The 26,860-nt window shown below is 39.6% G+C and overlaps 1 protein-coding gene, 1 non-coding gene and 2 pseudogenes across 3 annotated transcripts; 2 read left to right on the top strand and 2 right to left on the bottom strand.

Annotated features, from left to right (window-relative positions):
* Window positions 1–2,017: 2,017 nt before the first annotated feature.
* Window positions 2,018–5,777, bottom strand: LOC149768778 (uncharacterized). The gene has a single exon (XM_089925997.1). The coding sequence runs from the start codon at window positions 4,811–4,813 to the stop codon at window positions 2,018–2,020; it is 2,796 nt and encodes a 931-aa protein (XP_089782123.1). The 5' UTR covers window positions 4,814–5,777.
* On the top strand, window positions 5,436–5,533 carry LOC149768779 (small nucleolar RNA R71; annotated as a pseudogene).
* A 134-nt stretch (window positions 5,778–5,911) lies between the features above and the next one.
* LOC149768780 (uncharacterized) lies at window positions 5,912–18,831 on the bottom strand (annotated as a pseudogene). Its single transcript, XR_016397599.1, has one exon. The product of XR_016397599.1 is annotated as an uncharacterized LOC149768780 (transcript).
* LOC113463300 (small nucleolar RNA R71) lies at window positions 18,178–18,286 on the top strand. Its single transcript, XR_015973840.2, has one exon. It is a non-coding gene; the product is annotated as a small nucleolar RNA R71 (small nucleolar RNA).
* Window positions 18,832–26,860: the final 8,029 nt, after the last annotated feature.

Consider the following 26,860-nt stretch of genomic DNA (forward strand, 5'->3'; position numbering starts at 1 on the left):
CTTGTCATCATGAGTATTTTTTTTTTGAATAATAATTATGCAAGAAAAGAAATGATAGACTGAACCATATAAATATTTTTATTATACATGTGACTGCATCGTGACTATAGGTCAACCAAAGTCGGATCATAAGGCACTTAAGTAATCTAGTCGAGATATTCAACCTCTATCTTTATGTGAAAACCAAATCCTGAACCTTATGGTACGAACAAGGATACTCATACTTCTTTTATGGATAAGGCTAACAAAAATGCAGTTAACAAATATGAACTCCTGAGGCCTTCCTATTGTCATTAAGTACACGTGTGGGGATCTAATAATAGGTCTCTGATCAGTCATAGTATGCATGTGTTCCTTGCCTTAATAGTTGTACACACTCAACATGAAAATACATGTGCATTTGCTCAGAAAAGAAAGTAATCAAATGCAAAAAAAAGTTTTTTTTTTTTTTGTCAAAATATTTTCCTCCCCCCAACTTAAACATTGCATTGTCCTCAATGTAAAAAAAATGCAAGAAAACTATATATGAGAGACAATAGAGAAAATAATAGAGAGAAGAAGAATACCTTGAGCTGTTGATTTCCAGAAAAGAAGACCTACAAAATAAGAAGAAAACCAGAAATAAAAGAAAAAATAATAATTCTAACTACACATACCTTGGCCTTCATGTTCAGTCATAAGAAGGCTCCCCCAAGGAAAAGGAGTCCTCTTCATCTGCAAAATTTTCAAGAAAAGGTTTTAATCTATGTCCATTAACCTTAAAAATTTTGCCATCCTGTGGATTCTCAATTTCAATTGCCCCGTGTGGAAAAACAGTTTTTACAATGAAAGGACCTGTCCATCTTGATCGTAACTTTCCAGGAAACAGATGTAAGCGAGAGTCATACAAAAGAACTTTTTGTGCAGGCTCAAAAGATTTTCTTAGAATTGAGTTATTATGCCTAATTTTCATTCGTTCTTTACAAAGTCTAGCATTGTCATACGCATCCCGACGAATTTCATTCAATTCACTTAATTGTAATTTTCTAGCGAAACCAGCATCTGACAGTTCAAAGTTTAATTTTCTAATGGCCCAATACGATTTATGCTCTATTTCAACAGGTAGATGACATGCTTTTCCATAGACTAGCCGATATGGGGACATACCAAGAATAGTTTTATAAGCAGTACGGTAAGCCCACAATGCGTCAGAAAGTTTTAAAGGCCAGTCTTTGCGTGATGGATTCACCGTTTTCTCTAAAATTCGTTTAATTTCTCGATTGGCTAACTCTACTTGGCCACTAGTCTGTGGGTGATAAGGAGTTGCAATTCTATGAGTGATACCGTACTTTCGCAATAGGATCTCAAAAGACTTATTACAGAAATGTTTTCCTCCATCACTAATTATAACCTTAGGCATCCCAAATCGTGAAAAAATATTTTCTTTTAGAAATTTCAAAACAGGTTTGTGATCATTAGTTCTACAGGCAACAGCTTCTACCCATTTGGACACATACTCTACACCAACTAAAATATACTCATATCCAAAAGACGGTGGGAATGGGCCAATGAAATCGATGCCCCACATGTCAAAAATTTCAATAGCAGTAATGGGCTGAAGAGGCATCATTTGCCTACGAGTTAGACTTCCATCACGTTGACATGGGTCACATGTCCTACAGAACTCGTGGGCATCTTTAAATAGTGTAGGCCAATAAAAACCACATTGCAACACCTTAGCTGCCGTTTTCTTAGATGCAAAGTGTCCTCCACAAGCACTGGCATGACAAAAAGAGAGTACACTTTGTATCTCATGTTTTGGAATGCATCTTCTAAAGATTCGATCATTGCAATACTTGAACAAATAAGGAGCATCATAATAATAATTTCTTACTTCACGCAAGAAATTATTCTTATCATTCGATCCCCAATGCTCCGGCATCCGGTTAGTGACAAGAAAGTTTACAATATCAGCATACCATGGCATAGTAGAAAGTGCAAACAATTGCTCTTCAGGGAACGAGTCCTTGATGGACAACTATGGCACCGAATTATTAAAAACTAGCCGTGATAAATGGTCAGCAACCACATTCTCTACTCCCTTTTTATCTTTGATAGTGATGTCAAATTTTTGGAGTAAAAGAATCCATCGTATTAAGCGTGGTTTGGCATCTTTCTTATCCAATAAATATTTTAGCGCTGCATGATCCGTAAAGATAACAATAGGAGCACCAAGGATATAAGAGCGAAATTTGTCTAATGCAAATACTACTGCAAGCAATTCCTTTTCGGTGGTGGTGTAATTCATTTGCGCATCATTTAAAGTTTTGCTTGCATAGTAAATGACATATGGCTTATTATCCTTGCGTTGTCCTAGGACAGCTCCTATCGCATAGTCACTAGCATCGCACATGATCTCAAAAGGTAATGACCAATCGGGTGGTCGCACGATGGGTGCAGTGCTAAGCATAGACTTCAATTTTTCGAATGCCTCTTGACAGGTTTCAGTCCAATTGAATGGTGTATCAAGGGATAGGAGGTTACATAATGGTCGGGCTATGACACTAAAGTCTTTGATGAACCTCCTATAAAATCCAGCATGACCCAAAAATGATCTAACATCTCTAACCGTTTTGGGTGCAGGTAGCTTGGCGATTAAGTCAATCTTGGCTCTATCAACTTCCATGCCCTTCGATGAAACAATATGTCCTAGGATAATTCCCTTCGGCACCATGAAGTGGCATTTCTCCCAATTCAGTATCAGGTTCTTTTCTATACACCGAGCTAAGACAGCTTGTAAATGTAGTAAACAATCATCAAAAGAATCGCCAAAAATAGAAAAATCATCCATAAACACTTCTAAAAATTTCTCGTTCATTTCTTCAAAAATGCTGAGCATGCATCTTTGAAATGTTGCAGGTGCATTACATAACCCGAACGGCATCCAACGGAAAGCGAATGTACCAAAAGGACAAGTGAAAGTAGTCTTCTCTTGATCTTCTGGTGAAATCTCGATTTGGTAGTATCCGGAATAGCCATCGAGAAAACAATAAAAATTATGTCCTGCAACTCTTTCCAAAACTTGGTCTAGGAAGGGTAAGGGAAAGTGATCTTTCCTAGTGACCAAATTCAATTTTCGATAGTCAACACACATGCGCCAACTCGTGGGGATACGAGTCGGGACTAACTCACCCTGCTCATTTTTGACTACCGTCAGACCTACTTTTTTGGGCACGACTTGAGTAGGACTTACCCACTTGCTATCGGAAATTGGGTAAATAATACCCACGTCAAGCAACTTGAGGACTTCTGCTTTAACCACATCTCTCATCGTAGGATTCAACCTGCGTTGCATTTGCCTTGTGGTTTTAGCATTGTCCTCCAAATATATCCGGTGCGTGCAAATTAAAGGGCTAATCCCCTTCAAGTCTGCAATAGACCACCCTAAAGCTCCTCTATGATTCTTTAGAACACCAAGTAATTTTCTTTCTTGGGCATGATCAAGATCAGATGAGATGATTATAGGAAAAGTGTCATCGGATCCAAGAAAGGCATACTTGAGTTCCTTCGGTAAAGGTTTCAACTCGAGCTTAGGTGCTTGTTCATGGGATGGTACTATCTTTGTTCCTCGAGATGGCAAATGTTCAAATTCTTCTTTTCTCGGTCTCCACCCATTGATCATCATGACATCCGAGTTATCTAAAATAGGTGGGACCGTATCATCAGTAGTACCTTCAGAACACCAATCTATCAAACCATTGTCGGCCGATTCAGTAAATATTTCTTTTAACAAATATTCTTCCGCAATGGTTTCAACCCATTCAACTTCTTTACTTTCTTCATGTTCACTGGGTTGTTTGCCTATACTAAAGACGTTCAGTTCCAAAGTCATATTGCCAAAAGAAAGCTTCATGACACCATTCCTACAATTGATCAATGCATTAGAAGTTGCAAGAAATGGGCGTCCTAAGATGACCGGAATCTGAGATGGTGAATTGGAAGCCGGATGTGTGTCCAGTACGATAAAGTCAACAGGAAAATAGAACTTGTCTACTTGGACCAACACATCTTCGATAATCCCTCTAGGAACCTTCACTGACCTGTCAGCTAATTGTAAGGTCACAGTTGTTGGCTTCAACTCACCCAAACCGAGTTGCTCATATACCGTATATGGCAACAAGTTTACACTCGCTCCTAAATCTAGTAATGCTCGCTCAATCCTAAAATTGCCAATGATGCACGAGATAGTTGGGCAACCTGGATCCTTATATTTAGGAAGAATGTTATGCTGTAAAATTGCACTCACATTTTCAGCCAGAAATGCCTTCTTCTTGACATTTAAACGACGCTTGACAGTGCACAAATCTTTTAAAAATTTTGCATAGGAAGGCACTTGTTTGATTACATCAAGAAGGGGTACATTGATTTTTACTTGCTTGAAAAGCTCAAGAATTTCAGAGTTTGGTTCAAGCTTTTGCAAGGGCTTTAATCTTTGTGAAAATGGTGCAGGAAAAGGACATTCAATTTTTTCAGTAGATGTTGGTGCTTCAGTTTCTTCATTATCCTTTTCTTTTGTTTTGGGAGGGTCAGAATCATGTATGACTTGTGTTTGTTCTGGGACTGGTCGGTCAATAATCTTTCCACTTCGCAAAGTTATTATACTCTTTGCTTGCTCTTTATGCGAAGTTGAAGATGATGCATTACTACCACCATAGACTTGAGGATTAGGTTGTGGTTGAGCTGGTAGCTTATCTTTCTCTTGAGCACTTAAAACAGTGGTCAGCGTTGTCAGTTGATTTCGTAATTCATCATTGATTTTAGCTTGACCTTGCATGAAAGATTGTAAAGTTTCTTCGAGACTGGGTTTTTAAGGGGGTGCGTGTGCATAATGAGGTGGCGGAGGTGGAGGAGTTGGGTTATATACTTGTTGAGGTTGGTCATTCCTCCACCTAAAATTTGGATGGTTCTTCCATCCAGGGTTGTAAGTACCCGAAAAAGGATTATTGAAAGATTTTTGATAGGTATTCATAACATTGGCCTGATCGTGCAAGACTTCCTTGAATGCGGGTATTGTGGGGCAATCAGTGGTGAGATGGTCAGGCATCTCGCAAATCCTACAACACTCGCTGTTATGTTCTACGGTCTTGACGGGTTCAATCCTTCTAAGTTCAATTTCCTCTACCTTCCTAGTAAGGGCTGCCATTTTAGCTTGAATATCATCTTGAGTACTAAGGTTATATAGGCCCCCATATCCAATGTTAGTAGGCTTAGGCAAAGGTTTATTCACTCTATCTCCTATATCTCATAATTGTGCAGTCTCTGCGAGAGAGTCTAAATAGTCCCATGCCTCATCGGGTTGCTTTTCCAAAAATAGACCATTGCACATAGTCTCTATAAATTGTTTTAATTGTGGAGACAATCCCTCGTAAAAGAAACTAATGGTTCTCCATGTTTCAAACCCATGATGAGGACAAGAGAGTAGCAAATTTTTAAATCTCTCCCAGCATTCATAAAATGTTTCATGGTCTTTTTGTTGGAAATTACTAATGTGCCTTTTCAAAAAATTAGTCCTTTGTGCGGAAAAGAACTTTTTTAAGAATTCTCTTTGCATATCATGCCATGTTCCTAACGATCTTGGTCTCAAGGAGTTCAGCCATGTTTTGGCTTTATCCTTGAAGGAAAAAGGAAACAAGGTTAATTTAAGGACATCTTCCAATACATTTGGCACTCTAAATGTGATGCCAATTTCCTCAAAATCCTTAAGGTGAAGATAAGGGTTCTCGGATTCCATTCCATGATACTTTGGCAGCAATTGAATTACTCCTGGTTTGATTTCAAAGTGTCCTACATTTTCAGGAATAATCATGCATGAAGGTTGACTAGTCCTAGTGGGATGTAAGTATTGTCGAAGTGTCATAACTGGGGGTCTACCTTCATTACCATGGTGACTTCCTACATCATCATCAGCCATCTCACCAGATCTGAGATTTTGCGAAAAAGTTTCAATAATGTGATCTAAGGAATTGTCAAAAGGTTGTCGACTCAGACGTCCAGTGTTGTCCCTATTCCAACCTAGCATACAAAATTTTAGAGTTTATTTATTTGTTTGTTTTTTTTATTTTTTTAATTAATTTTTTTAATGATTACCCTTGATCTTTTCTTAAAGTTCTTATCAATTTTCAAGTAGCAACAAGGGTTAATGAGATATGATGATAATAAAATTCTGTTTCTAAACAAAAAATTAAACACAGAAAATTCAAAGCAGACAGCAGCAAAGTTTATATTAATTTAATGGTTGAAAAAGTATCAAAATGTCAATCAGACCGTTCAGATGAAAGAAACATGTGTCCTACAGCAGACGACAAAATTTGAGTGCAATCAGACGGTGGATTACGCAGATATCAGAGTTTGATGTAGACTGTGCAGGGAATAAAAAAACAGCAATAAAGATTTTTTTTTTTTGAAAGAAAAAAGACTAAATACTAGGATACTAATTAAATCTAAAATTATACTAATAAATCCGCCGTTCTCCGGCAACGGCGCCAAAAACTTGGTGCAAAAATAAAATTGTTCTCCCAAGTGTAGGAGAATCGCACAAGTAGTAAATTCTCGGGAGTCCGAGGTCGAATCCTCAGGGAACGATCTATAGATTATTAGCGTAATTTTTAGATGTAATTTTCAGTTGAATAAATATGTGGATTAAGATGATGTTTTGCATAAAGAAAATAAATCAGTAAACAGAGAATTGAAATTTGGATAGATTAAGATGGTGTAGGGATCTGGAATCCCCTTCGATGATATTATTTTCAACAATTAAATTCTGCGATTCTTGATTAAGGGTCAATCAGATAGAATAGTTCTAATCATGGAGTATATAATTTGAAAATATGAATTCAAGATCTAAGTATTTATCGTGCCGATTACGTCTACGACAAATCAAACATCAAAACAATCCATGAATCAAAAAAATATAAACCATAAGAGATCTATCGCATAAATAAGCATGCAAGAATCAAAAACATATTAATAGGTGTAAAGCAAAGAGAGCAATGTTCAGAATTTACTTGAAAGAAAATAAGACATCAAAAGTTCCTCCATCACCCTTCACCTAAAGGATTAGCCGGCCATAAACATAAAAGAAACTCCCCTGTTCCTCTTATTTCTTTTTTTTTCTTTTTATTTTCGGAAACAGGGCATCCCCTGTTTTCCTTTCTCTCTTTTTTTTTCTTTTGAATGGCAGCGGGCCTCTCTCTGTTTTCCTTCCCGAATAGCCGAGACCTCCCCAGCCGAGCGGACTCCCTTCATATAGATCCTCCTGCGATGGTTCCCCTGATCGCGCGTGGAGAGGAGCTCAAAACGGACGCCGAGGATTTGGGACTCAGATGATGTGCACGTAACAACCACAGTTCGCTGGGAGCTGATCACATGCGGACTCGGAATGGACTGCTGGCCGTAGGATGAGATTTGGATGCGCGAATCTGAGGAAGGCTGAAGATTGTGGGATGCTGGAATCACGAGCTTGGGATGCTGGATTCGGATGATGTGCTGGTGGGGAGAAAAATCCGGAAATGCGGAAGGCTGGATGCAAACGGCCGGATGCTCACGGAAAGAAGCTGAGAGCTAAAGATGAAGCTTGGACGGCTGAAGGAGATTGGATCGCATGCAGGCAGATTGAATGCTGAGAGTTGGAACGTGGAAGCTGAGAATGCTAGGAGATGCTTCACGGACGGTTGGAAGGCGCGTATGGATGAACTCGGAAGCAAACGGATGGGGATACTCTCGAACGGAAGGAGGATTGGAACCGACAGCTGCTAAATCAATGGGAGAAAAACTCGGAAGCTAATCCACACGCGGAAGGCACTCGATCTGATCCGCGGATGTGGGGGGAAACTGCAACTCGGATGCTCTATGGAAGCTGGGAGACTTCACGGGAGATTCGCACACGGACGCGATGAGAGATCACACGCTGGGCTCGTAGAAGACTGAAGCTGCGATGAAGTGGACAGCTGAACTTGACCTCCTTCTAGTGTGCAACTGGGGTTGACACAAGCGGTTGGCTGATCACCTGCAGTGATGCATATTTTTGGACCCAATGTGCATTTTAGCTTGATTTCCGATCACCTGCACCCTACAAAAATATAATATTAATACAGCACTTCTATCATTATTTGTTAGCAATAATACTAATTTAAGTGATGTGTAGATCGCACTTTTGTGCTTTCATCACCTTGCTCCTACGTCCACTCCCCAAGCCTCATTTGGGAGTTCACTATAATCCCTCGGATTACAGCCGGTTGTTTTACAAGTTCACAACCCAACTTGTTGTTTTACGAGATCACAACGAACTCGGTCGGTTTTCACAGGCTCACCGACTAGAACTACCCGATTGTTTTTCCGGGATCACAATCAAACCCTTACACCGTTGGTTTTAACCTCGGCTCACCAACAAACCTTGACACCCTTGATTCAATCCCCTGATTGAATCAAGTAAGAAACAAATAGTTTGAAACAAGAACAAAAGGAAGCTTCTCAAAAAGCGTATTTAAACAATATAAGCAAGAAAGAGTTAGAAGCCCTCAAAACATATTTTGGAGGTGGAGGAAGGGGCTTTTCAAACTCTTTGACTCCTCTTGAATTTGCTGAAGATTTGCTGTCAGAAGGAGAGCCTTGAATGTGAGGAAGACGGTTGGAGAGTAGACTTCAATGCACTTCTTCCTTCTTTTTCTTGTAATTACTCTAGAGAGCCTTTGGTTGGTGGAAATCCCTTTTGCTTTGAATGAAGTCTCTCTTTCTTACTCTATTACTGTTCACTCAGGCTATTTAAGCCATTCCCAAAGAAAAATAGCCGTTAGACATAGATTGAAGGCCGTTCTGCACATTCTGCAACTCCTGACAAAATGTCCGTTGGGATCGGAGTCGACTCGCTCGATCAGGAGTCGACTCGAGTGTTGCTAGAGTCGACTCATGCTTTACTGGAGACGACTCGGCCACTATTCAAAATTCGAAATAAAGTGCCGTCCCGTTCTGGAGTCGACTCGGCTGAACCTGGAGTCGACTCGCCAATTGTCCGGAGATGACTTTTCCTTCTGGAGACGACTCGATCTTCAGGGTTTCATAACTCATCCTCTCGGTTTTGCTTCCTCGAGTCGACTCGGATTTCCTTGGAGTCGACTCGGCTCTCAGAGCCTGAAAGACAGGTCTTCTGTCTTTGAACTTGATCTGTCTCGGAGTCGACTCGAACTTTGCGGGAGTCGACTCGGCTCTCAGACACGAAATACCGATCTTCTGTCTTTGGAGTTGAACTGCCTCGGAGTCGACTCGGACTTTGCGGGAGTCGACTCGGCTCTCAGACACCGAAGTACCGGTCTTCTGTCTTTGGAGTTGAACTGCCTTGGAGTCGACTCGGACTTTGCGGGAGTCGACTCGGCTCTCAGACACCGAAGTTGGCTCTCTGACTTTTAGCCTTGCATTTTTCTGAGAGTCGACTCTTGCTTCCTTAGGAGTCGACCTGCCAACCGTCGGAGTCGACTCGAGTTCTTCGGAAGTCGACTCGGCTCTCAGAGTCCAAAATGGCTTCTCTGTCTTTCTGTCTGTTACTCCATGGAGTCGACTTGTACTATGCTGGAGTCGACTCGGCAAGCATCGGAGTCGACTCTAATTCTTCAGGAGTCGACTCGGTGACAAGTTCTGAGATGTGTCTTTCTGTTCGGCTGTCTGTTCTCAGTCGGAGTCGACTCGTAATGTGCCGGAGTCGACTCGAGCTTGTGCCAGTGCTTTTGATACGCTTGGAGTCGACTCGTACTATTCCGGAGTCGACTCGAGATTCAGACTTTGGTTCAAATTGATTTCCATACTTAGCCAAAGTGTATTGAACCAAAGCTAGAGACACTTAAACATAAATTCACAAATATTTGACTGAAACACTGGATTGAATTCATTAGTATAACATAAGATATACTCAAATGCTTTGAGCTCATCAAAATCAAATAGGGTTATAATCAATCACTCCACAATCTTCCCCTTTCAAAAAATTGTTCTCCCAAGTGCAGGAGAATCGCACAAGTAGTATAACTCGGAAGTCCGAGGTCGATTCCTCAGGGAACGATCTATGGATTATTAGCTTAATTTTCAGATTAATTGATTCAATAAACTTGTGGATTAAGATGATGGTTTGCAAATAGAAAATAAACTAGTAAATAGAGAATCGAAGTTTGGATAGATTAAGATGGTGTAGGGATCCAGAATCTCCTTTAATAATATCAAGTTCATGCAATAAATTCTACGATTCTTTTGTTTTCTTTTAAAAATTATAAGCAGATAAAATTTAATTATTGAGTATGTTCTTGATAACATGAATTCTCTTTTTAAGCATTCAACGTGCCTTAGAATGTCTACGATGAATCAAATAATTGAGGAAAACATGTATCAAGAAGCATAAATCATAAAAGAATTTTCAACATATAAGAATCATAACATAATCAAAAGATAGATCGTATAAAGCAAAGGATTAGAATTTACATCATGAACTTGGTACACCAAAGGATCTTCCTTCACCCATCACCAAGTACTTTAGCTCATCATCTTCCTCTCTCTTTCTCACTCTTTTTTTTTAATAACAGAAACAAAGGCATCCCCTGTTTCTCTCTACACTTTTTTTTTTCTTTCCACAACAGCAGCTCGGCTCCACTCTTCTGCCTTCCCTGTTTTTTTTGTGTACCCCGGACGAGAACTCCTTCTCCCTTTATATAGATCGTCCCCACCCCGGCGATGGATTCCCTGATTCTGCGTGGAGAGGAGGAGGAATGGGTGCCTGGGATTGTGCGCGGGAGACTGAGAAGGCGGAAGAGGCGGACACGGAGGGGAGCTGAGAATGCATCGCGTGATCACTGGGATTGGATCTCCGAGAGCTGGCCGTGGGATTGCTGGGCGGATCACGGAGGAGGGGGTCGGTGGCTCCTTGATGGCGAGAAACGGGAGAGGATGATGCGGCGGGATCACTGGGGTTGGATCTCCGAATGGCCGCGTGCTGTTGGATGCGGGATGCTGAGAATCTGATCCGAAGGAGCTGGGACGCTGGAATGGAGGGGGCGAATGGCGCCGAGATGCTCACGATCGTTGGAAAGGAGGAGAAAGCTGGGCGCTGATCACGGGACCTGCGGGAGGAGCGGACGGATGAAGCCGCGGATGCTGGAGGAGGCTGATCGCGGGCTGCAATCACGGACTCATAAACTGGTTCTTTGCTGGGATGAGATGCGGAGGAGCTGGTAGAAGGGGGATCTTGGGAGGTTGCACGGACACGGGATTGCTGAAGAAGATTGCCGCGGGATGCTGGGATGTGAGAAATCAGTGGAGGAGGCAAATGGCGTTGATCGCGGGCGGATGAAGAGGAGGCAGACGGGTTGCTGGGAGGTGATGAAACACGTGGAATGTGAGGAAGACGCACGGATGGTTGGGTGTTCTAGGATGCAGATGCGGCAGATGGCTGGGTGGAAGCTCACGAACGGCTGGGGCTCGGGAGATGATCGCGGCCGGATCACGGTGAATGGGGCGTCTGATGCGGGTCCGGAAAGTTGGTTCGGATGCGTGGGATGCTAGGAAGCATAGATGGATCTTGGATCCACTGCTGTGAACCCCACGGGCTTTTGGATCCTCTTGGATGATGAAACTAGACCCTTGGCGAATCCATTATGCAGTGCCTCCAGATGACTGCCAAGTGTTGCTCGAGTGCAAGTGTACTTGATCAGATTAATTATGCTCCAGCATGATCAGGTTCGGGGTTATGCATCATCCCAATCTGTACCAAATACGCATCTTAACTCTGATTTACGATCAACTACATCCAACAAAAATATAATATTAATATAGCACTTTTATTATTATTTGTTAGCAATAATACCAATTTAAGTGATGTGTAGATCGCACTTTTGTGCTCTCATCACACCCCCCGACTAGCTTATTGCTAGTCTCTAGCAATTCAGAGTAAATAATAACATGAGAGTAGAAAAAGTGTTGGTCAATTCTTTGACTTTTTATTAAAGCTAAAGACATAAAACTAAGATATGTACCCACTTTCGTAGGGCATCACGATTGCACTTAGCACGTGCAACAAGCCGTTAAACCCCTAGGTTATCCTAGTGGACGAGTGTTGTCTCGTGAGGGTTTGTAGAGATGTTACCCACAAACATCATTCATAAAATGATATGACATGAGGTCCTAAATTCTAAGCTAATACCCATGTAATTAATATATATTTTCAAGCATGGCAACTATCAAAGCAAGGGGAAATACGAAAGTGTAGTGTGCATAAAATAGTATGACTTTCTCAGAGTACTAATACCTCCACCACAACATGGTACCGCTTGAATTTTAGGTGTACTACTCAAGTTCACAAGTGTTTACTACAGTTTATTAGAGCCTGATCCATCAAATTTTTGGAATATCTTATGTTGTCTAAAATTGTCAAGAATGGTTCGCATAAAAAGGAGCTATCAATCCCAACTAAATATCCAAAGTACACAAAGGTCCAATACAATGGAGTCAAACCAGCCATTGTCACTGGGTTCAGCCCGACCAACCCTATTCATGCTTTTTTTTTTTTTAAATATGGTGATTACAATAGTCCAACCCCCTTAGGCTCTAGCAAGATCCATGTAGCGAGTTTTCGGCCAATGACTCCTGATCCAGTTGGCTCAAGACATTAGGTGAAACACCCCTCAGGCTTAATTACTCGAACCAGACTATGCCACGAGGTTAGACTTGTCATCTCCTCATTTTATTATTATTATTATTATTTATTTATTTATATATTTTTTTTTTAAAATAGAGAAGGTAAACTAGACCACATAATGTGACTGCAACGTGACTATAGGTCAACCAAGGTCGGAACATAAGGTACTTAGATGATCTAGCCGGGGTATTCAATCTCTATCTTTATGTGAAAACCAAATCAAGAACCTTTTAGTACGGACAAGGATACTCGTACTTCTTTTACAGATATGGCTTAATAAAAATGCATTAAACAAATGTGAACTCCTGAGGCCTTCCTATAATCATTAAATACATGTGCGGGGATCTAATAATAGGTCTCTGATCAGTCATATACGCATGTATTCCTTGCCTTAATAGTTGCACAAACTCAATATGAAAATACATGTGCATTTGCTTAGAAAAGAATGCAAATTTTTTTTATTTTTTTTTAATCAAAATACTTCCCTCCTCCCAACTTAAACATTGCATTGTCCTCAATGTAATAGATACAAGAATTCTATAATGAAAGACAGTAGAGAAAATAATATTGAAGAGAAGAGGAATACCTTGAGCTGTTGATATCCAGAAAATAAAACCTACAAAACTAGAAAAATAATCCTAACTAATATACACGTACCTTTGCCTTCATGCTCAGTCATAAGAAGGCTCCCCCAAGAAAAAGGAGTCCTCTTCATCTGCAAAATTCTCAAGAAAAGGTTTTAACCTGTGTCCATTTACCTTAAAAATTTTACCATCTCGTGGATTCTCAATCTCAACCGCTCCATGTGGAAAAATAGTTTTTATAATATAAGGACCTGTCCATCTCGATCGCAACTTACCAGGAAACAGATGTAAGCGGGAATCATATAAAAGAACTTTTTGCAAAGGTTCAAAAGATTTTTTTAAAATTGATTTATCATGTAAGATCTTCATTCGTTCTTTGCAAATTTTAGCATTGTCATAAGCATCTCTGCGAATCTCATTAAGCTCGTTTAATTGCAATTTTCTAGTTAGACCGGCATCTTGTAAATCAAAATTTAATTTTCTAATTGCCCAATACGATTTATGCTCTATTTCTACAGGCAGATGACATGCTTTTCCGTAGACTAGCCGGTAGGGAGACATGCCAAGAATGGTTTTTTATGCAGTACGATAAGCCCATAATGCATCTGATAGTTTCAAGGACCAATCTTTTCGTGATGGGTTCACCGTTTTCTCTAAAATACGCTTGATCTCCCTATTGGCTAATTCTACTTGGCCACTAGTTTGCGGGTGATATGGGGTAGCAACTTTGTGGGTGACACCATACTTTTTTAATAATGTCTCAAAAGGCTTATTACAAAAGTGTTTTCCACCATCACTAATTATGACCTTAGGCATCCCAAATCGTGAAAAAATATTTTCTTTTAAAAACTTCAGGACGGGTTTGTGATCATTGGTCTTACAAGCAACAGCTTCTACCCATTTGGACACATATTCGACACCGACTAAAATGTACTCATATCCAAAAGATGGTGGGAATGGGCCCATAAAATCGATGCCCCAACAATCGAAAAATTTGATAATAGTAATGGGTTGAAGAGGCATCATTTGCCTACGAGTTAGACTTCCAATACGTTGACATGGATCACATGTCCTACAGAACTCGTGAGCATCTTTGAATATAGTGGGCCAATAGAAACCATATTGCAAGACCTTTGCAACAGTTTTTTTCGAGGCAAAGTGTCCACCTCAAGCATCAGTATGGCAGAAAGAGAGTACGCTTTGTATATCATGATCCGGTATGCATCGTCTAAAGATTTGATCATTGGAATATTTAAATAAATAGGGTTCGTCATAGTAATAATTCTTTACTTCGCGCAAGAAAATTTTTCTATCTGTCGACCCCCAATGCTCCGGCATCCAGCTTGTAACAAGAAAATTTACAATATCTGCATACCATGGTATACTAGAAAGTGCAAACAACTGCTCTTCAGGGAATGAGTCCTTGATGGAAAACTGTGGCACTGAATCATGAAAAACTAATCGTGATAAATGGTCAGCAACCACATTCTCTACTCCTTTTTTATCTTTGATAGTGATGTCAAATTCTTGGAGTAGAAGTATCCATCGTATTAAGCGTAGTTTGGCTTCTTTCTTATCCAACAAATATTTTAGTGCCGCATGGGCCGTGAAGATAACAATAGGAGCACCAAGGATATAAGAGCGAAATTTATCTAAGGCAAATACTACTGCAAGCAATGCCTTCTCGGTGGTAGTATAATTCATTTGAGCATCGTTTAAGGTTTTGCTTGCATAGTAAATGACATATGGCTTATTATCCTTGTGTTGTCCTAGGACAGCTCCTATCGCATAGTCGCTAGTGTCGCACATAATCTCAAAAGGTAATGACCAATCGGGTGGTCGCACAATGGGTGCAGTGCTAAGCATAGACTTCAACTTTTCGAATGCCTCCAGACAGGTTTCAGTCCAATTGAACGGTGTATCAAAGGATAGGAAATTACATAATGGTCGAGATATGACACTAAAGTCCTTGATGAACCTCCTATAAAATCCGGCGTGACCCAAAAATGATCTAACATCTCTAACCATCTTGGGTGCAAGTAGCTTAGCAATTAAATCAGTCTTAGCTCTATCTACTTCCATGCCCTTCGATGAAACAATATGTCCTAAGACAATTCCCTTTGGCACCATGAAGTGGCATTTCTCCCAATTCAGTATCAAATTCTTTTCCATACATCGAGCTAAGACAGCTTGTAAATGTGACAGGCAATCATCAAATGTGTCGCCAAAAATGGAGAAGTCGTCCATGAACACTTCCAAAAATTTCTCGTTCATGTCTTCAAAGATGTTGAGCATGCATCTTTGGAATGTTGCAGGTGCATTACACAACCCGAATGGCATTCGTCGGAAAGCAAATATGCCAAAAGGACAAGTGAAGGTAGTCTTCTCTTGATCTTCCGATGAAATTTCAATTTGATAATATCTCGAATAGCCATCGAGAAAACAATAGAAATCATGCCCTGCAACCCTCTCCAATACTTGGTCTAGGAAGGGTAGAGGAAAGTGATCCTTTCGTGTGACCAAATTCAGCTTTCGGTAGTCAACACACATGCGCCAACTCGTCGGAACACGAGTTGGAACTAGTTCCCCTTGTTGATTTTCTACTACCGTCAAACCCGATTTCTTAGGAACGACTTGAGAAGGGCTTACCCACTTGCTGTCGGAAATTGGATAAATAATACCCACGTCAAGCAACATGAGGACTTCTGCCTTAACCACATCTCTCATTGTAGGATTTAACCTTCGTTGCATTTGCCTTGTGGTTTTGGCATTGTCCTCCAAATATATCCGGTGCGTGCAAATTAAGGGGCTAATTCCCTTCAAATCGGCAATAGACCACCCTAAGGCTCCTTTATGATTCTTTAAAACATCAATTAATTTTCTTTCTTGGGTATGATCAAGTTCAGACGAGATAATTATAGGGTAAGTGTCCTCGGGTCCAAGAAAGGCATACTTGAGTTCCTTCGGTAAGGGTTTCAATTCGAGCTTGGGTGCTTGCTCATGGGATAGTACTATTTTCACCTCTCGAGGCGACAACCTCTCAAATTCTCGTACTTTTGGTCTCCACCCATTGATCATCTTGATATCCAGATTATCCACAATAGGTGTGACTAACAAATCATCATCATCGGTTCCATTAGGACACCAATCAATTAAGCTATCATTGAATGGGTTGTTAATTGCTTTAGCTAACAAATAATCTTCTGCGATGGTTTCAACCCAATCAACCTCCTTACTCTCTTCGGGATCATTGGGTTGTTTGCACACATTAAAAATGTTCAATTCTAAGGTCATGTTACCAAAAGAAAGTTTCATGACGCCATTCCTACAATTAATCAATGCATTAGAAGTTGCAAGGAATGGACGTCCTAAAATGACCGGAATCTGAGACTGTGAATTCGAAGCCGGATGTGTGTCCGATACAATAAAATCGACAGAAAAGTAGAACTTGTCTACTTGGACTAATACATCCTCGATAATCCCCCTTGGAATTTTAACTGACCTATCAGCTAATTGCAAAGTGACGGAGGTTGGCTTCAACTCACCTAAACCAAGTTGCTCATATACAGAATATGGTAATAAATTCACACTCGCCCCTAAATCTAACAATGCTCGCTCTATCCTAAAGTCACTTATGATGCATGAGATGGTTGGGCAACCTGGATCTTTATATTTAGGGAGAATGTTGTGCTGCAATATAGCACTCACATTTTCAGTTAAAAATGCCTTCTTCTTAACATTTAATCGGCGTTTGACAGTACACAAGTCCTTCAAAAATTTGGCATATGAGGGTACTTGTTTGATTGCATCAAGAAGAGGTATGTTGATCTTTACTTGTTTAAAAAGCTCAAGAATTTCAGAATTAGGTTCGAGCTTTTGCAACGACTTTAACCGTTGTGGAAAAGGTGGAGGAAAAGGACATTCAACTTTCTTAGTAGAAGTTGGGACCTCAACTTCTTCTTTGTCCCTTTCATCGGCATTGGGAGCATCAGAATTAGAAGTGACCTGCGGTCTCAATGGGATGGTCTGATTAATGACTTTTCCATTACGCAAAGTCATGATGCTCTTTGCATGTTCTGTATGCGAACTAGAAGGAGCCGTATTATTACTACCGTGCACTTGTGGGTTAGGTTGGGGTTGAGCTGGAAGCTTATCCTTCTCTTGGGTACTTAGGACGGTAGTCAACATTGACAATTGGTTCCTTATGTCTTCAAAATTTCGAGTATTTTGAGCATTGATATTAGCTTGACCTTGTAGAAAAGTTTGTATGGATTGCAAGGATCCTCGATATTTGGCTTTTGAGAGGGTGGTGATGCAAAAGTAGGATGTGCAAGTGGAGGAGCTGAATGGTGTGACTGTTGAGGATGATCATTTCTCCACCTAAAATTTGGATGATTCTTCCAACCAGGGTTATAGGTATTCGAGTATGGATCGTTATAAGGCTTTTGGTAGGAGTTCATAGCATTTGCTTGATCGTGCAAGACTTCTTTGAATGCCGGTATGGTGGGACAATCTGTAGTAGTATGACCCGACATATCGCAGATACCACAACACTCGTTTCTAAGCTCTATAGTTTTGATAGGCTCAGCCTTTCTAAGCTCAATTTCTTCTACCTTCCTAGTGAGGGCTGCCATTTTAGCATGAAGATCATCCTCAGTTCTGAGGTTGTAAAGGCCTCCCTGTACAGAGCTAGTAGGCTTAGGCAAAGACTTGTTGTTTCTATCCCCGTTATCCCAAAGTTGGGCAGTCTCAGCAAGGGAATCCAAATACTCCCATGCCTCATCAGGGTGTTTTTCTAAAAATCTACCATTGCACATGGTCTCTACAAACTGTTTCAACTGTGGAGATAAACCTTCATAAAAGAAGCTAATGGTTCTCCAAGTTTCGAATCCGTGATGAGGGCATGAGAAAAGAAGGTCTTTAAATCTTTCCCAACATTCATAAAATATTTCATTATCTTTTTGTTGGAAATTGCTGATATGTCTTTTCAAAAAGTTGGTCCTTTGTGTGGGGAAGAACTTCTTTAAAAATTCTCTCTGCATATCTTGTCAATTTCTTATTGATCTAGGTCGCAAAGAGTTTAGCCATGTTTTGGCCTTATCCTTTAGAGAGAAAGGAAACAATGTCAACTTGAGGACATCCTCGGTGACATTTGGCACTCTAAATGTAATGCTCAATTCTTCAAAATCCTTTAAATGAAGATACGGACTCTCGGACTCTAACCCATGAAACTTGGGCAGCAATTGGATTACCCCTGGTTTGATGTCAAAATGTCCTACATTATCAGGAAAAATTATGCATGAAGGCTGACTAGTCCTAGCCGGTTGTAGGTATTGTCTTAGAGTCATAACATGGGGTTCTCGTTCTCGATTGTGGTGACTCCCCGCATCTTCATTTAAATCAGCCATCTCACAAGGTGTGAGATATTGAGAAGGAATTTCAGGGGTATGTCCTAAGGGATGATCTAAAGTTGTACGACTTAATCGACCAGTGTCGTCCCTATTCCACTTTAGCATGCAAAATATTTCCCTCTCTTTTTTTTTTTTTTTTAATTATAAGTACCAACTAAAGATAACCTAAAACGACACCCTAAAACAAAAATCTATTCACAATCAAACATGCAACAAAACATTACACCTCAATTTCTAATATTTTTCTTAAATTTCTAGACAGCTCCTAACTGGTTTGAAGAGGGCACCTAAGCCTCCAATCCAGTCTAATGAACCGAGTTGACCAGGTAAGCTCCCAGGTAAGTGGAGGGGCCACGATGCGTTCGCAAAAGTCCCACTTAAAACCCACTTGCCTCGAACAGATGAACTGTCTCCCTTATAGGGACAAAGCTTTTCTAGACATCAACTAAGCCACAGAGCGAAATTGGTGCAACTTTCGGTGGTCTTCGTCCTATTGAGCTCGAATGTCCTTAGGGGCCAACGTCTAGTTGATTTTAGTTAAGCTTAGGATATTTATGCACTGGGGTAATTTTTGGGCTAAGGACGAGTGATGAAATCCCAATCTTATCTTTTTAAATGGGTTCTGCCCTTAAAAATATTTTATGCTGATGCCTTATACTATATGCAACAATCAAGAGATTATTTTTTTTTTAATGTTTTATGACATGACATTAAATTTCATTGAATAGGTGATCAAGCAAATTATTTATTTATTTTTTAAAAAAAAATTTTTGAGTTGAAGTCTGAAATTTGAAATTTGAAATTTAAAGTTTTTAAAATTTTAGGTTTCCCTCTTTTTCTAATTTTGAATGATCACACTTGATCTTTTCTTAAAGTTATTTTTTTTTTTAAATTATCAACAAGGGTTAATAAGATATGATAACAATAAATTTCTTATTCTAAAAAAAATTAAATGCAGAAAAGTTAAAGCAGAAAGCAGCAAGGTTTCGTATTAAAAAATATGTCTTGCACCAGCTGACAAAATTTGAGTCCAATCAGACGGCTAATTTCTATGATATCAGAGTTTGATGCAGACTGTGTAGTGAAATCAGATCGTTCAGATTATTAAAAAATATGTCTTGCACCAGCTGACAAAATTTGAGTCCAATCAGACGGCTAATTTCTATGATATCGGAGTTTGATGCAGACTGTGTAGTGAATTAAAAACAGTAGTATTTTTTTTTTTCAAAAGAAAAATACTAACTACTAAGGTAAAAATTAAATCTAAAATTATACTAATAACTCAGCCGTTCCCCGGTAACGGCGCCAAAAACTTGGTGCTTTCAAAAAATTGTTCTCCCAAGTGCAGGAGAATCGCACAAGTAGTATAACTCGAAAGTCCGAGGTCGATTCCTCAGGGAACGATCTATGGATTATTAGCTTAATTTTCAGATTAATTGATTCAATAAACTTGTGGATTAAGATGATGGTTTGCAAATAGAAAATAAACCAGTAAATAGAGAATCGAAGTTTGGATAGATTAAGATGGTGTAGGGATCCAGAATCTCCTTTAATAATATCAAGTTCATGCAATAAATTCTATGATTCTTTTGTTTTCTTTTAAAAATTATAAGCAGATAAAATTTAATTATTGAGTATGTTCTTGATAACATGAATTCTCTTTTTAAGCATTCAACGTGCCTTAGAATGTCTACGATGAATCAAATAATTGAGGAAAACATGTATCAATAAGCATAAATCATAAAAGAATTTTCAACATATAAGAATCATAACATAATCAAAAGATAGATCGTATAAAGCAAAGGATTAGAATTTACATCATGAACTTGGTACACCAAAGGATCTTCCTTCACCCATCACCAAGTACTTTAGCTCATCATCTTCCTCTCTCTTTCTCACTCTTTTTTTTTTTAATAACAGAAACAGGGGCATCCCCTGTTTCTCTCTACACTTTTTTTTTCTTTCCACAACAGCAGCTCGGCTCCACTCTTCTTCCTTCCCTGTTTTTTTTGTGTACCCCGGACGAGAACTCCTTCTCAATATAGATCGCCCCCACCCCGGCGATGGATTCCCTGATTCTGCGTGGAGAGGAGGAGGAATGGGTGCCTGGGATTGTGCGCGGGAGACTGAGAAGGCGGAAGAGGCGGACACGGAGGGGAGCTGAGAATGCATCGCGTGATCACTGGGATTGGATCTCCGAGAGCTGGCCGTGGGATTGCTGGGCGGATCACGGAGGAGGGGGTCGATGGCTCCTTGATGGCGAGAAACGGGAGAGGATGATGCGGCGGGATCACTGGGGTTGGATCTCCGAACGGCCGCGTGCTGCTGGATGCGGGATGCTGAGAATCTGATCCGAAGGAGCTGGGACGCTGGAATGGAGGGGGCGAATGGCGCCGAGATGCTCACGATCGTTGGAAAGGAGGAGAAAGCTGGGCGCTGATCACGGGACCTGCGGGAGGAGCGGACGGATGAAGCCGCGGATGCTGGAGGAGGCTGATCGCGGGCTGCAATCACGGACTCATAAACTGGTTCTTTGCTGGGATGAGATGCGGAGGAGCTGGTAGAAGGGGGATCTTGGGAGGTTGCACGGACACGGGATTGCTGAAGAAGATTGCCGCGGGATGCTGGGATGTGAGAAATCAGTGGAGGAGGCAAATGGCATTGATCGCGGGCGGATGAAGAGGAGGCAGACGGGTTGCTGGGAGGTGATGAAACACGTGGAATGTGAGGAAGACGCACGGATGGTTGGGTGTTCTGGGATGCAGACGCGGCAGATGGCTGGGTGGAAGCTCACGAACGGCTGGGGCTCGGGAGATGATCGCGGCCGGATCACGGTGAATGGGGCGTCTGATGCGGGTCCGGAAAGCTGGTTCGGATGCGTGGGATGCTAGGAAGCACAGATGGATCTTGGATCCGCTGCTGTGAACCCCACGGGCTTTTGGATCCTCTTGGATGATGAAACTAGACCCTTGGCGAATCCATTATGCAGTGCCTCCAGATGACTGCCAAGTGTTGCTCGAGTGCAAGTGTACTTGATCAGATTAATTATGCTCCAGCATGATCAGGTTCGGGGTTATACATCATCCCAATCTGTACCAAATACGCATCTTAACTCTGATTTACGATCAACTACATCCAACAAAAATATAATATTAATATAGCACTTTTATTATTATTTGTTAGCAATAATACCAATTTAAGTGATGTGTAGATTGCACTTTTGTGCTCTCATCACTTGTATTATCACAGTTAATGAGAATTTTATCTTGTTTAATGTCATAATCTTCAAGTTGTTGTTTAATTCACAAGATTTGAGCACAACAACTCTCGGCAGCAACATATTCGGCTTCCGCCGTAGATAATGCAACCGAGTTTTGTTTCTTGCTAAACCAAGAGATTAAATTTTCTCCTAAGAATTGACATGACCCGCTGGTGCTTTTTCTATCAAGTTTACAACCAGCAAAATCTGAATCTGTATACCCTATTAAGTTTATGCTAGATTCTTTAGAGTACCATAAACCTATATTTTTCGTTCCTATTAGGTATTTAAAGATTCTCTTGACTACAATTAAATGTGATTCCTTAGGATTAGATTGATATCTAGCACACATGCATACACTAAACATGATATCAGATCTACTTGCAGTGAGATATAATAAAGATCCTATCATACCTCTATACATCTTTTGATCTACTGATTTACCTGATTCATCTTGGTCTAGTTTGCATGATGAACTCATGGGTGTGCTGATTGACTTGTTTCCTTCCATATCAAACTTCTTAAGCATCTCCTTGATGCATTTGGCTTGATTGATGAAGATCCCTTCTTCAGATTGTTTAATTTGGAGCCCGAGGAAATAGTTCAGCTCTCCCATCATGCTCATTTCAAATTCACTCTGCATTAGGTCAGCAAATTCTTCGCAAAGGCGATTGTTAGTAGCACCGAAGATAATATCATCTACATAAATCTGAACTACTAACATATCTTTGTTCTTCCTTTTCAAAAACAATGTTGTATCAACGTTCCCTCTAGAGAATTTATGATCAAACAGAAATTTGCTAAGTCTTTCATACCATGCTCTAGGTGCTTGTTTCAAACCATAAAGTGCTTTGTTTAATTTATACACATGATTGGGGTATTGATGATTTTCAAAACCAGGAGGTTGTTCTACATACACCTCCTCATTAATATACCCATTCAAAAAGGCACTTTTTACATCCATTTGAAATAATTTGAAATCTTTAGAGCATGCAAATGCTAGTAACAATCTAATTGCCTCAAGTCTAGCTACATGAGCAAAGGTTTCATCAAAGTCTATACCTTCTTCTTGATTATACCCCTTTACTACTAGTCTAGCCTTGTTTCTAATCACGATTCCATTTTCATCAAGTTTATTTTTATATATCCATTTGGTTCCTATTATTGAATATCCAGAGGGTCGTTCAACTAGGTTCCATACCTTGTTTATAGTGAATTGGTTTAGTTCTTCTTGCATTGCATTTATCCAATTTACATCCTTTTCAGCTTCTTCTATGTGTTTAGGTTCAAAGTGTGAGACAAATGCTAGATGATTATTTAAGTTTCTAAGAGATGCTCTAGTCCTAACAGGTTGAGATGGATCATCTAAAATTAATTCCTTAGGATACCCATGAGCGTACCTCCAAGCCTTAGTCAGCCCATGATCCACAATTGCCTCTTGGCTTGATGATGCATTTCCAATTAGTTTTTGTTCATCTTCTTGTAATGTCATCTCATCAATCTTTTCTTCAAGAATTTCTGCATCATCATCAGGAACATCTCTTTTGCTAGAAGAGATATCATTAGTATCATCAAAAACAACATGTATAGACCTTTCAATAACAAGGTTTCTTTTGTTAAATACTCTATATACTTTACTTGATGTAGAATATCCCAAAAAGATACCTTCATCAGATTTAGAATCAAATTTACCTAAGTTATCCTTGCCATTATTATGAATGAAACACCTACATCCAAAAACATGAAAATAGTTTACTTTGGGCTTTCTATTTTTCCAAAGTTCATAAGGTGTTTTCTTTATAATGGGTCTTAATAGAACTCTATTTACAATATGACATGATGTATTAATGGCTTCTTCCCAAAAATACTTAGGGAGGTTACTTTCACATAACATGGTTCTGGCCATTTCCTCTAGGGTTCTATTCTTTCTTTCTACAACTCCATTTTGTTGTGGTGTCCTAGGTGCAGAGAAATTATGAGTTATCCCCTTTTTACTACAAAATTCATCAAATAGATGATTTTCAAATTCCGTTCCATGGTCACTTCTAATAGCTATGACTGAAGCATCTCTCGCATTAGTTACTTCCTTATGAAATTTCTTAAATACAGAAAACGCTTGATCTTTATGAGCTAAGAACATGACCCAAGTATATCTAGAAAAATCATCTACAATAACAAGACCATATTTGTTTCCACCTAGACTTGTGGTTCTAATTGGTCCAAATAGATCCATGTGTAGTAGTTCAAGAGGTCTAGAGGTAGAGACACAATTTATGGATTTAAAGGAGTTCCTTGATTGTTTGCCATATTGACAAGCTTCACAGATTTTATTTTTCTCAAATGTTAGTTTTGGCAAACCTATTACAGAATCTCTTTTAACTAACTTAGATATTGTATCCATACTTGCATGTCCTAATTTACGGTGCCATAACCAACTTGCATCATTAACCTTAGTATCACTAGCAACTAACACTACAAGAAAATTCATCTTTCCCGACGCTTTTTATAATCTTTACCGATGCTTATAAGCGTCGGCTAAAGTTCCCTCCACGCAAATAGAAGCGTCGCAAAAGCGTTGGCGATAACGGAGTGGCAAAAGTTTTTGCCGATGCTAACTGAAAGCGTCGGCAAAAACAGAATCGCCGACGCTTTTAAGTGTCGGCAAATGTATTTTTAACGCGTCGGCGTAGGCTTCAAGTTTACCGACGCTTTAAAGCGTCGGCGTAGGGCGTCCCACAATTTTTATTTACCAATGCAAAGCGTCGGGATTGCTATTTTTTTAAAAAAAATAAAAATACGAATGTAAATTATAAAAAATTAAGGGTTCATATCATAGAACCCTTAACCATTACTAACATTAAAAAAAAAATCTGAACGAAGTAGGATTTGTATGAGAAGGGGTTAGGTACAATTGAGTTGGGGTTCATGTTTCTGAACACTGTCACATCCAAACAGGTTGAATATGAAAGTATGGTGCACACGGAATTACACCACAACCCAAAACAATGCAGGAGAAAATTGACAGGATGCAGGACCCTGTGGTGATTGAGTTCAGAATAATAAGAATGACAGATTGTCAGCTGCATATGGTTTCTGATGCAACCTGTTCAAATTTGACAACGACTCCATGCTGCTAACCAGGCTGAATTTGTGAAAAATGGGCACTTCTTGGCACCAGTATGCAAGATGTGACCATTTTATTTAGAATTAAATATGTGGAAGCAGGATGTGAGCCTAAAATGAAAAAAAGTTATCCACATTCCAGACCATTTCGAGGACAAACATCGCTTATACACCTAGGTAAGCATCATTAAGCTGCTAACCCAGTCCACCTCACTACCATTTGCATTATATAAGAAACATAAAGTTACTATATCATGATTATATTACAGCTCTGTAGTATAATTTTGAGCATTGCACCTTAGTAATGTAGTCAAGTGAAAGCATAGGCCCATCATCCTCCACTAGCTGACCACATCTCAAGCACAAGCCTTTATAAAATCCAGGATGTGGAGGGCATGAATCCTCATCTGCCAGTTTCTTAGATGTACCTGTAGTAGAATATTCAGTTTGCTTGCGTAAGCTTTAGTTGACTATAAAGTGTAAGTCTTGCTCATCACTATGTAAAAACTTTAACAATTACTAAGATGTAGAAGCATAGATGACCCAAAGTTTAATTACAGCAGCAAAATAATAGTTGAAGGTTGCTAAAGCACTAAAAGTAGAATTTATAGTAAAAAACTAAAATGTAAAAGATCATATAAAAGTAATCAATTTTGAGGCGGTAAAATAAAGCACAATGCCAAAGTGCCTTTCTGATGCTGTACACTGACAAGTTGTTACTAAATTAAGAAATTTATCTATTCTTGGCATGCTCAAATGCTATACCATAAGAATCAAAAAAAGGACGTAACCAAGATAGTGTCGAAGTTCTTTTGACAAAAATTGCTTTCTTGAAGATGAAGTATCCTTAGAAATAGCCAGCACCATGATAGTGATATTATAGAACTCGAAAACTATTCAAAAACATATTTACCAGAAACCTTACATGCTAAGAAATGCATCTTGGAAAATGACTCAATCTAGTTCCCCAAATCATGGAACACCTGGGACATGCTTTGGGAATGCTCAGCAGGCCATGGCTATAAGAATATCAAACAGTGCTGAGTACCGTTTCCCTTCTGACTCAAATATTTTTCAAATCTTTTTATGATTCCTACGTTACATACAATGACTGTTTTGAGCGGCTCGTTTTCAAATCACATATAGCTTTGACCTGTTCTGATTTCTTAATCAGGTGACTAAGTCTGGAAGCCTGTGGTGAAGTGTCTTTGACCACCATTATATCTGAACTCTGAAACCCAATAACTGAAAAAGTCACGGAACAGTTACTAAACAAATGTTGAAAGATAAGTTCGTTTACTGCAAAATTTTTAACTTTCACTTTTTTGGTTGGACAATTTAGTGTTCTACAATGAACTTAGTTATGCACTTTCAGACAATAGATGTTTTTGTACTTCCCAAGATTCTGCACTTAAGAGTGGCACACAAAATAGAATGGATTATAGGACATTGTCAAAACACAAAATATTAGTTAGTAATTGTTTGACCATCCTCTGCCAAATTCTTGAGCAAACCTTCAGTCTTCATAAAGCTAAGGATTATAGCCTCCGCAAAGTCTAACAATGTGAAAGAGATTGGTTCTTATCGGGCTCCTAAATATTTAAATATTATGATTAAATTTGAAGGAGCTTGAAGTAATCATGGTTTTGAGGAAGCTCATTCACAAACAGGAAAGTGGGATAATTTTTGTTCTACAAACAAGTTGGATCTGCATTACTTCCAACACGACAGGATCCATATGCTGCATACAATATGATAAAAAATCAAAAGAAACAAT

Source organism: Phoenix dactylifera, chromosome 1 (assembly GCF_051530095.1).
Source record: "Phoenix dactylifera cultivar Ajwa chromosome 1, Ajwa_hap1_PhDact_Kaust_v1.1, whole genome shotgun sequence".
Taxonomy (NCBI): Eukaryota; Viridiplantae; Streptophyta; class Magnoliopsida; order Arecales; family Arecaceae; genus Phoenix; species Phoenix dactylifera.

Excerpts from the sequence above, each read along its gene's own strand:
- LOC149768778 (XM_089925997.1), bottom strand. The coding sequence starts at position 4,813 with ATGCAAGGTCAAGCTAAAATCAATGATGAATTACGAAATCAACTGACA.